At 44.1% G+C, this 11,418-nt stretch overlaps 1 protein-coding gene across 5 annotated transcripts in view; it reads right to left on the bottom strand.

Moving 5' to 3' along the window:
- The window catches only part of kif26ab (kinesin family member 26Ab), a 73,293-nt gene that overhangs the window by 25,616 nt on the left and 36,259 nt on the right, over positions 1-11,418 (bottom strand). For all 5 annotated transcript variants that reach the window (XM_020590975.1, XM_020590977.1, XM_020590976.1 and 2 more), the window contains exon 4: positions 7,977-8,164. In XM_020590975.1, the coding sequence (XP_020446631.1) occupies positions 7,977-8,164 (188 nt within the window). The remainder of the gene's footprint in view (positions 1-7,976; positions 8,165-11,418) is intronic.

The following is an 11,418-nucleotide window of genomic DNA, read 5'->3' as shown; positions in this document are numbered from 1 at the left end:
GCACTCATGTCTAGTCATCACTGGCTGAGTGACGTTTCCTGTCTCTGAAAGCAGTTCAGCAAACAGTGGAGGCAGGGTACAGAATATACAAGAGACAAATGAGAACTACTGTGAACACACGGATGCCTCCCCGATCAAATAAAATGTCCACTTAGATGAATGCATTACACCGTATCAGAATGAAGAATAACTTAAGAACATGATGAGTGTGGGAGAGAAAGACAGAGGGGAAGAAAGCCAACATACTTCTGCTCCACTTCCATGCTTCATTAATCACTTGCTGTCAGGGCAGGAAACCTAGTGATTATTTATTTGCACTTCTCCACACAGAGGGTATCACAACAAACAGGCCTGCAGGCTGCTGAGAACATTTAGGGGTGATTAATCAGTGGGCTGTCCGGAGAGACAGAAGGCAGGGGGAGGGGAGCTGGAACACGTGTTTCTTAATCTTTCATCTATATTCAGAGTCAACAGGCAGAAAGTAGAAGGGGTCCAACTCAGGTGAAATGAGATGTTCTGTCAATTAGGTGGCAATGATGGTAGAGTAGTGGATGAAGTGAAATGTCTTTAGATGGAAGAAATAAATACTCATCTGTATCACAGATGTGTAGACTGCAGAAAGAAGAACAGGCCACTGATCTAACCGCAGGGGGAACTGTGTCCCTGACAACAGTCACTAAGACATTAGCGCCTATAACTGCATTATTCAAACACTCATAAAGTCAACCACAGAAACATACACTGGGCCACATAGAGCGCACGGGGATAATGGGAACTTTAGCACACTGCAGCTGGCTCTCACATGCTGGGTCGCGAACTGATTACAGGCTATAATCCTCTCCATTCAAGATGATGTGCATGCAAAAAGCAGCGACAGAAACAAAGGAGATAAGTCCTGCTTGCTACTTTTAGTGTGATACATCAGTTCGGCACGTGTCCTGCACAAAATGCTGACTTGTTGCAAACCTAGTTGTACAAGAAGAAGGCAACACAATAGTTCTTAATCTTTTCTAATTCTCCACTAAGAAGTACATTATTGTGTGTTTCATCTGTCTCATCGGCCCCATAATTCCATGCTTTAACTCCCCACAGTTGCCATTCCCAGTTGAACCAATTTTATACTCCACATTTCGAGATAAATAATAAAAAAAGAAGACTATGATCATGGTTCAACTACTGAGGCTGTGGGTGACGAGGTGAATGCTGAACCACCTGTCCTGACAATGCCCCTATCACCTGTGGTAATCTGAGCTCCATCAGTTAAAAGCTGGGCCCCATTCCCACTGACAAACAAGAGGATGTTGGATGCTATATGTGTGAACTAGCACTTGGGGAAATCAATGTACTACCACTAATTATGAATAACTATTTGTTATTCATGTTGGATAGAAGGCCACAGCGTGGCTGAACACTGAGCAGCAGTGATGCCTGAGAAGCCCCATCAGGAGCCATCTCTCTTTCTATGGATTGTGCGACATAAAGACAGCTCACGGGAGCAGAGGCCACAGGCTCTATTCTGCATCTCCAAACAATAGGTTATAAAATTCCTCCACGCGTATACCCCACCACCAGCTACTGCAATTCATGCTCTCTTATTCCACCGCACTCTCAAAGTGTGTCTCAGCCACAATGCTAAAGTGACTCTGGTTGTAATGACAAAGATAATAGACTCCATTTGCATGACACCTTTCACTGAGGGGCTCTAAAGAGGTTTAGATGACATTCCCTAGCCCCCACAGGCGTGAGGCTTAATTTCAATTCAACAGGCTGGGGGTTAGAGAATTTTGCAAAGTCGATAACTAAACACTAATGTGCTGATAATGGAGCCCTCTGGACAACTATCAGCATTATTATACAGTTGAAAAGAGAGATGCTAGATGCAGGCAGGCACACGGAGTTGGATATGGATTAATGCTGAAGGAATGACCTCTCCTGCTCACATGCAACTAGTCAAACACAACCTTGCCTTTTTGATCATTCATACAACATACTGAGAGACAAAGGCAGCCCTTTAGAGATGACAAGTCTACAGGAGAGAGCTCGATGCTCCACATCCTCTCATTTACCCATGTGTGAAAGAAATCTGTCAGGAGTGGATGACAGTGCTTTCCCCTTTCCTCAAAGGGCTTAGTACATGTGGACCCAGGATGAGTGCGCAGGCTTGAGTCAGCGCTTCAGGTCTTTGTTTGTCAGCCCCCCTCCAGTGACTCCCTGTAGGCTCTATGAGTAGGCCAGACAGACTTCCTGACTCAGGGATTTATTAGGGGGAGGGGGCAAGTGAAAGAGCACCAAGTTATCCCACACATAGGCTGCAGCAAACCCTCTGCTTTTCTCTTCCATATGACTGGAGCTGATTGCTATTCATGATGACAGGGACAAGTGATTCTGTGCTGCCAGTCACAATAGCACCCATCACCCTGGTGCTGCAGGGGGACACACTATCACACTATGTTAACATATCAGCTGCAGACACACAGAAATTGGCATGGAAATCCAACAGAGCAAGATCAGTACTTTAGCTGTGTAACAAATTCCTCTGAGTAACTCACAGAATCCAAATCAGAACTTCTCATGCAATATTCAGTATACAGTACACTCCTGCGCAGAATGCACTATAAAATGCCACACCGTCTTTTCCAAGCCAGTGTTCGATACAGTAAAGATTATATCTGTACCTTGACATCAGAAAACAGTGCTGCCTGTTAACTGAGAATCATGGAGGATTAGAAGTCAGCGGGAGGCAGAATTTTGTTGTTTGATGGTGGATGAGGGTGAAGTGCATGATGGTAGTGGGATGTATCTACTTTCTGAAGATCCCCGAGGCTCCAAGGCCAGGCTGGATGTCCATCAACACCTCACCCTTGACGAAGCCTGACAGGCCTTGGATAAATCCACACCTGGGCTTATCTACAGGCTGCAGCCCCCTTCATGGCCTCAGCTGGTGCTGCCACTCAGTCTACCACTGCATGGAGGCAGTCATTAGTCCCATCAGCCTGATTATGGCAGGAAAATACCAGCTGGTATTTTATCCAACAGTAAACAAAGACAAATACTACAAAGCAGCTCAACTATCCCAGCTACCACCCACTCAATACTTGTGATGAGCCTCTTTCTGCTCTGGGCATGTGTTGCACAGATTCAGCAGACTGATATGAACCAACACTCATTTGTCAGGCTCTGGAGGTAGAGGCAGTATTAACATTTCAGCTCCACTGTGGCTGTTTCCTCAAAATGGAGCCAGCATTTCAGCAGTGTGTTTTCTGCCGTGCTATACATTCTCCTCACACTTTCGCTTTGCTGGAGGAATCCATCTCGCTGTGGCTTGACAACAAAACCATTACCCTCTCACCTCTGGGGAATTGACAGTCCAACTCCGACTACACAAAACTGCACATTCTATAAAGCAGAAAAGAGAGAGCTACATGGAAAGGAAGATAAAGTAAGAGCTAGACACACACAAACACGCATGCGCTCGTCATTACAACACGAACACACACAAGAAGAAAATCACACATCCGAGTGAGCTCAGTGTTGTTTTCTGTTTACACTATAACTTACTTGAGTCCCATGGTGGTGAATCCAATATTCCTCTCTGCCGTCTGAATGACAACAGCACAGGCAGCTTCTGTCCCACTCTGTATCTTTATCCCCCTGCCATGTGGGCCAGATCCAATGGCTCAGTAGACCCCTCTGTTCCACGTAATCTGTCCTGCCTATTTGTCAGTGGCAAAGATCCCTGCTGTCAATCACAGCGCAGCCGACCAAACACAGCACTGATGTGCTTTGCCTGCCTCAGGCCTCTCTGTGTGGATTGCCCCTAGCATGACCTAAAACAGAGCTACTGTATTTTCCACAATAACACATGCTAGCATCACTGCCTCCTTTACAAACAAACTGAGTCAACATTCACACTGTACACATGATTGGACAGTGGACCTCAGCACCCAACATGTTATTCAGAACAAGAGCACACACTTGTGATCCTGCAGTGCTTCCAATTTGCAACACACAGGACTCATTAATGAAGAGATGCTCGTTCCTCCTTTCTGGTTAAATTATAGTCCAGTGGAGTGAAGAGAGCTATTTCAACTTCCTGATTTGCAATCTCCACTTCTAAAAGAAAAATCAGTCACATTTTAATCCCATGAGCTAATGACTCATTTCTATGGTTACTCAGAGCAAACCGGCGATGAAGGGCAGAGTGAGTGCTGCTGACGCAAAGGCGGGGTCGTGTGTGTGTGTGTGTGCTGGAGAATCGAGGCCACGCGGACCTGCTGCTACAAATGCAGGAGGATTCCTTCTGCACAATCACAGTCATTACTGCACAAGCACTCACCTGGGCAGCAGCTGCAGGGTGGTGATGGATGACCATAAAACCACTTCCTCCTGACACTCCTCTAGGGCCACATTCCAGCAAACAGCTGTCTGCCCTGCCACTGGAACAGCCCACCTGCTAGCCTGTGTGCCACCTCTTATGTCTGCAGCCTCCATGAATCTTTTACTTACCTGTTGTGTCTCTGAGGTCTTTAATATTCTTCTACTCATTACCTCCCTGCATCTTTAGAGTGAGTAAATCACCCCTCTCCCGAGCATGATTAGTGTGAGCTTGCAAAGTTGCAAACAGACTAGCTCCCTCCAAACAAACATAAGCAAGAGACCAACAACAGACCATGAAAACTGTCTCATGCTGCTATGTAGAAGTTAGCACACTGAGTAAAGCAGGCTTCAAAGTGAGCAGTCAACTCCTCTCAGCAGCGTGCACTGAGAAATCCTTGTGCCCGATGGGTGGTAAACACACCATCACAATCAGCAGGTGTTAATGGAACAGAGAGCCTGGGCGGAGGGATCTGCGAGGTGACAGTTATCCACACTGTCTGACCCCCTGCTGTGAGCTCCGCTGGGTTTCATTACAAAATGCTGTGTCAATATACTAATCATATGCTCTGTCACAAGGCAATCAGTGCTTAACGTGCTACTCAGCTGAACACATGGCTCTAAATTCATTACCCCCACCCCCGGTAATACAATGATGTAGCCTACACATACACACATAATGAGATGCATACACACGCACACACCATCCGGTCAGAGTTTGACCCTTGACTCTTCCTGTCTCTCTGCAACTGTATAGTCAGTCTAATTAGCCATTGGTCATCACTGACCCTGGGGTCATCTTTGTTTCAGGCTACTTTCCATAATTACCAGAAACAGGAAGCAGGATGAAAGACTGACTCGATAACTGAAATTTCAAAAATGCCTTAAAGGGTAAAGTCATTGTGTAATCAAAGACATTTTCTATTTTCTGAAAATAGCAGCATCACAAAAAATAATCATGGTCGTCGGACTATATGGGAAAATTCTCCCACAGGCAACAACACAGAGACCAAAAGCGCTTAGCATTTATTTCACATTTATCCTGGCAGGTATCGGGGTTAACAGCTCTGATAGTCATGTTTGCGATTTGTTCTATTGAATTAATAACTACTGACTTCAAATTAGTAATTTGCTTTCGATGAATAATGTGTCCACACTAATTACATCAACAATCTGTTCTCCTTGTAAAATCTGTTTCAAGGATGTCAGTGTTGTATTTAACAGCCAAAACCCAAAGTATGTATAATGAAATGAACACATTAAATTAATGGTCAGAATCTAAGAAAAAAAAATAAGTAATCTGTTGCTTTTACTGACTCACCAAAACAAACTTTAGGTTCTGGTGTTTTAAACTGACACTAAGCCTATAAAAAAATTATTTAAAGGCACAATTAAGTAATTTAGGGGCACAAACAATGAACCTGAAGGGACACATCACTAATTTGTGCACAGGAAATGTCAGAAAAAATGACTTTGACCTGCCGGGCTCTGTGGTTATCAAATCTACATTTATACTAAAATGATTATTCAACCCAGTAGACATCTTAAACGAAATAAATTAAATGCTTTTTTTTTAAAACCAGTTGAACGGTTGACTTATTTTTCCAATGAAAAATTAAACAATGAATCGCTTTTGTTCATCACACACTTCTTTTCTCTCAGCAGAAAACTAGCTAGAGCAGCCAGACTCCAGCTAATTGCGTTCTAATTAAAATTTCATCTCTGAGTGAAGCAGTGTTAGTGAATGTCAGACAAGTGTCTAAGAAGCCTCCTCCACTCCACTGGGGTAGATGCTGCTGCTTAGTTATTCGGCTCCTATGTCCTAGGCTCTCAGGATTTCCACATGCATCGCACTAATTGTATCTTCAGAGAACAAAAGGGAATACTAATCAGATATGAGTTTTCAGTCAAGTCTAAGATGTGAAAGACACTAATTTCATTGCTTTTTGTTTTTTCCAACTGTAGCGCTACTAGAGTGGCAAGAAAACAAGACATTTTTGATTGATTCAATTATTTTTGACTTTGGGGAACTGACATTTCAATCAGCAGAAATATACAGAAAGATAAAACGAACAGAACAAAAGCAATAACAATAAAAGCAAAATGATTGTGATGATGATGATGATGATGATATTCCTGTTGCAGGCAACAGCTGCAGTGGGTCAGGAAGTGGGTGTGCATCAAATCGAGCGCAGTGCACCTACACCACCCGTTTCTGTATCTGTGGAATGTGATGCTGTTTAAAGCCGACCCGTCATCATTGTGTTTCTCTGGGCCAAGTAAAACACCACATTCTTGGCAGCAAATTATCTTTTGGATGAGATGAAAGCTGGAACCCTTTTCTGTACTTCCACCTACTGTACACCCCCTCTGCCCCACCAGGACCTGCTATGGGGGAAAAACAAGTCTACCTTCCTCTTTTCCCCTGTGCTTAATGCACATTGGCTGCCCAGACACAGCTCTTTATGCTACTCCTTTTGAACTCAGGTCCAAAGAAAACATGACAAATAATAAATCAGTGTCAGGAACTAACCCTGTATAGTAGAGGGGGCCACACCTGACTGTTATTCAGACCTACTGCTCTTTTGACGGGAAGCAAGATGCACAGGAAGTTACATATTCAGAGGAGGATATGGAATGTCCCCTTAGCCAAAACAGGGACCTTATGGTCCCACTGATATACTCTGACCCTGTGAAGGCTGGCAAGACAAACCCCATTTGGGGTGTTTGGAGAAACCCTAAGCTCTACACTGATCCCCCATTGGCTTCCTGTCACACTCCACAAGTCCCTTCGTCTCCTGTGACGCAGAGCTTCAGTGGTCCTATGTATCATTCTTTGCCAGCTTCCCTTTTGCCAACATTCATTATGGCATAGCACTCCTCTGAGAGATGAGGCAGGGAATGTATGCACTGTCCAGCCTGCCAGGGAATCTGTCACTGACAGTATAGCACAATGCACCAGCCATCAACCCGTCTGGATGGGGTGTAGTATTCTCCAGGGCAACACAAACACTAGAACCAACAGAGCTGAGAAAGCCTCCCACAGCCCAAGATACATGGTGACATCAAATTACAAAATAAGAGCACTGCACTGTGGCTGCGGGAGGATCTTATATGCAGCTGTGAGCCAAAGCAATCTGAACAAATGTCTTAACTTAAAAAGAAAAACAAAGAAAAAATAAGTAAGGGACAATACTTAGGTTTAACCTAAGTCACATTGTCAGACACTCCCTCTTCATACTGAATTATGTAATTCTATTAACCACTCATGGGCACTGGCGCCTGTAACTAAAGGTCCATTTAGTCCCCTGATAGTGCAAGGCATGCTATAGCTCATCCATGGCAAGAACAACATCTCCATGGAATAGATGCCCCACAGGGAAGTTACCGCTATGAACCACAACTTTCTGCAGACATATGAAGGCGCGTATGTGCACATCTGCTTTTCAGCTGTCTTCACATACTTCACACATACACATCCTGAATGCATGCAGGTATGTATGCACACAAGCTCACACAGATGCTAAACGCTTCATTTAACAGCTCAACCCAAAATCTGACCAAGATCGTCATGGTGTGATTTGGATGGGACAAGTGCTTACCTAATGAAGAAGGAGGCTGCTGCAGATGAGGAAGAAGAGGTATTGATGACAGGTGCTGGAAGTCCCGGCTGGCAGGAGCTCCTCAGCTGGCACGGCGTCAGGGCGCTGCTGCTGCTGCTGGTCACAGTGGTGACTGGGGCCTCTGAGGCAGCCATGTCCACATCTTTATCCGACATCAAACCCTGAGCCTGTTGGCACACACATACAAAAATAAGACCATTGCTTACAGGTTTTACCTCTCCTGCCCACCTTTCTTCCACTCCATTTACTCTTTCTCAGCCACAGATGGACAGGCAGCTGTAGCCAGCACAGGTTAGGTGGAGTCAGCAGTATCCACAGCAGAGAGCTCCTCACAAAGGTGCTGCACCATTACTTGATCCTGGCAACACTCTCAAGGTTGCGCTGACTGTGGCCTACTGTAATTAAGTGATAACCCAAATTTAATTAGTAGTTAAATCACTAGCAATTTATTTCACTCTGCTCCCAATTATGTCTATACCTCCATGGCTAATCTGGCACTATACTCATCAGGCACGAGAAACATGTCATCGTGCAGGTTGAGTCAGACTAAGACTGAGTTCCTAAGGGACTAAACAATCAACAATCATGTGAGAAGAATTCCAATGTTTATGAGGTATCGGACTTGCACTCACACGGGCACACCCTGCTCTGGGAATTTTTGTAATTGAACAGGTGCAAACTGAGGTGAGACACATCCCAAGGCCTGTGGTAACTAATACCAAAGCTACACTAGGTATACCGCCATGTATGTGCTACAGTAGATCATCTATATAGATCTGCTGTATCAACACAATAGTTTAGAGACAGACAAATACTAATCATATTTTAAAAGCTTAATTTCTGTGGCTGTTTTAACATTATAAAAGTAGAATAGAGGAGAAAATAGCATGTAGATGCAGTCTGTAGAGAGAGAGAGAGAGAGAGAGAGTGATTATTATAATTCTTATGATGATGATAAAGTTTCTCACAATGCACAAAGTAAGCTAAAAGCATCACTATAAGGTGTTTCTAGTCCTCTGTGTCTCTCTTTTAAGGTTCAGCTGGAGCTCTGGAACATGCAGTGGCACGCTGATTGCACATAGTCCAACAGAAGGACCGCAGACCGCTAATTAAACAAGCTAAAAGCTAACTCTGAGACTGCACTTCAGCTGGAGTCACCATGCTAACAAAAGGTTAATCCCCATCGGAGCCACTATTTTATCCTGCAGGACAATGTTCAATAGCAGATGACAACAACTGGTTCTGTGGGGTTTCAGTACTGGCAATTATATAAATAAAGGCCAGAGTTTAAAAAAAATAATTTACAACACTGACACATGTAATCAGCAACAACCTTGAATTGAGTACAAACCAGTGCTGCAGCCTGAGCACCATTTGAGGTTGGCTATTGCTCTGCAGAGTGCCACCACTGTCAGCTTTACATGCCGCTGTATTAATAAATACAGAAAAGCTTCAGTGACCTCTTGTCAGTCAGTGGACTGGCACTGCATGTTGAATCCCCTTTCTTTCTTTTAAGCTTCTTATCAGAGTTAAAAATCGACATTTTTGCTTTGGAGCTCTGGTTTTGCTCTCTTGAGACCTTATCATGGAGGCTAAGTCAGTAATCAAGCAGTGGTGCGTGAAGTTTTGAATTAAGAAGTATACCATGCAAAAACTGGCTCCAAATTGAAACAAGCCTAATACAGATCCTCCTGCAGCCACCAGGGCAGAAAGCATCATGCCAGTGTTAGTGACAGTTTAGGAACGCCATGCATAACAGGGAACTGGATCCATTACACTTTGGCATGAAACACTAGAACATTTCTCACGCAAACATACAGGACACTGATGTGCACAGCTTATCAGATCTGTCACTGACAGAGTCCGTGTAGTGTCGGTTTTAAAATCAGGTGGCAGCGAACTACAGGAGCCAAGTTGTAGCCTGCAGCCTTGGGCCCAGACTAGCTCTGAATCTGGTTAAACAATCTATCCCCTGGTCTGGTAATTAGACTGTGTCAGTGGAGCCATGTAATGGTAGTGGAGTCAGTAATGAGCCAGCCTTCTACCCCTTAACCCCCAGCCCTCCCTGATCCCTTTGCATTGGTTTGCCACTGGAAAGAAAAAACAGAAAAAAGGAGCTGGGAAAGAGACAAAGCAAGAGAGATTTGAACATAATGGAAAGAGTAGAGCAGAAGACAATGTAAGAAAGGAGGCCAGGACAGTGTTTCCTGTGAAATCTAAAGTGAGCAGAGGAGGACAACATCCAATCAGCCAACTGTCTTACCCCCCAGACTAAAAGGACTCCCCTGTGACCTTTGATTCCAGCAGTCAGCACACAATTACTTCTGAGGTGAAATAGACCCTGTGTTAATCTGCCTGTCAGGTTTAGCTGGCCTCTGTGACCAACAGAAACGAACTGAGGTGAGAACAACACAGGAATCCTACAAGAAAAAAAGGACTAACATAAGACACCTTCATAAGTTCTTTGACAGAAAATGTCCACAGTTTTTATGCAAATATTAGGACATACATAATTGCACCCTTTTTTTATTGTTTCCCTGTTTGGCATGAGTGGGAATTAGCCTTCCGTTTCCTTCCTGTACCCATTTCTTCTCTTGTCATCATTTCTGTGGAACATCGCCATGCAAGACCAGCTGCACCAAAGCAGCAGCAGCCAAGATGATATGCTGGGCTTCACACTCGTGGCACTGGTGCAGGCCACGCTAGCGGGCGAGCAGTGGGCCAATAATAGAAATCCTTATGGGTTTTAAGAGCACTTGGTCTTTGTAGATTAGTGCACATGTGGTTGGGGATTTTGTGGAGCAAAGGGAGAGTTGCAGATTTCCAACAAATTTCTTGTTTTGATTAGTAGCAGAAGGTTAATAATAAGGTTTTCTGGATTACCATCTTCATTCAAATACCCATGAACACCTGAAATTACTTTAGTAATTTTAAAAGTGGAAGTTATCAAACTTAGGGTTTTACATCATGGTCCAGGCCTGCAGCTGACTGTCTCAGAAAAGTGCCTTTGTATGCAGTTTGCTCAAGGCAGCTACTCTCATATGAACCAGTGTCAGCCAATTACAAAGAGCCAGAGAGTTTCAGTTCGAAAGGCCACAAACATCATTCCAGATGTTAACAAGAGCCTTTCCCCAACTGGGAGATTCAAGGTGCCCTATAATGGGCTGTGTGTGTGTGGGAGTGCCCCGGGCTCCCTGGATGACACACTCTGAAGCATGTCTCATTTACACACACACAGTCCACTGTTAGGTATTTTTAGTCAGATAGATATTGGTTAGGTACTTGTATGTATTAGAAATGTTTAGTGGAGATAGGATGTCTAGTTAGACTGTTAAATGCTTAGTCATGCTTATAAGTTTCTACAGGGTACATCTGGTCAAGGATACTAGAGAGAAAAGTTGGATGACTGTCAGCAGACAGG

The sequence above is a fragment of the Monopterus albus genome, unplaced genomic scaffold, assembly GCF_001952655.1.
Source record: "Monopterus albus unplaced genomic scaffold, M_albus_1.0 scaffold13.1, whole genome shotgun sequence".
NCBI lineage: Eukaryota > Metazoa > Chordata > Actinopteri > Synbranchiformes > Synbranchidae > Monopterus > Monopterus albus.
This window is presented reverse-complemented; position numbering and strand designations above follow the sequence as displayed.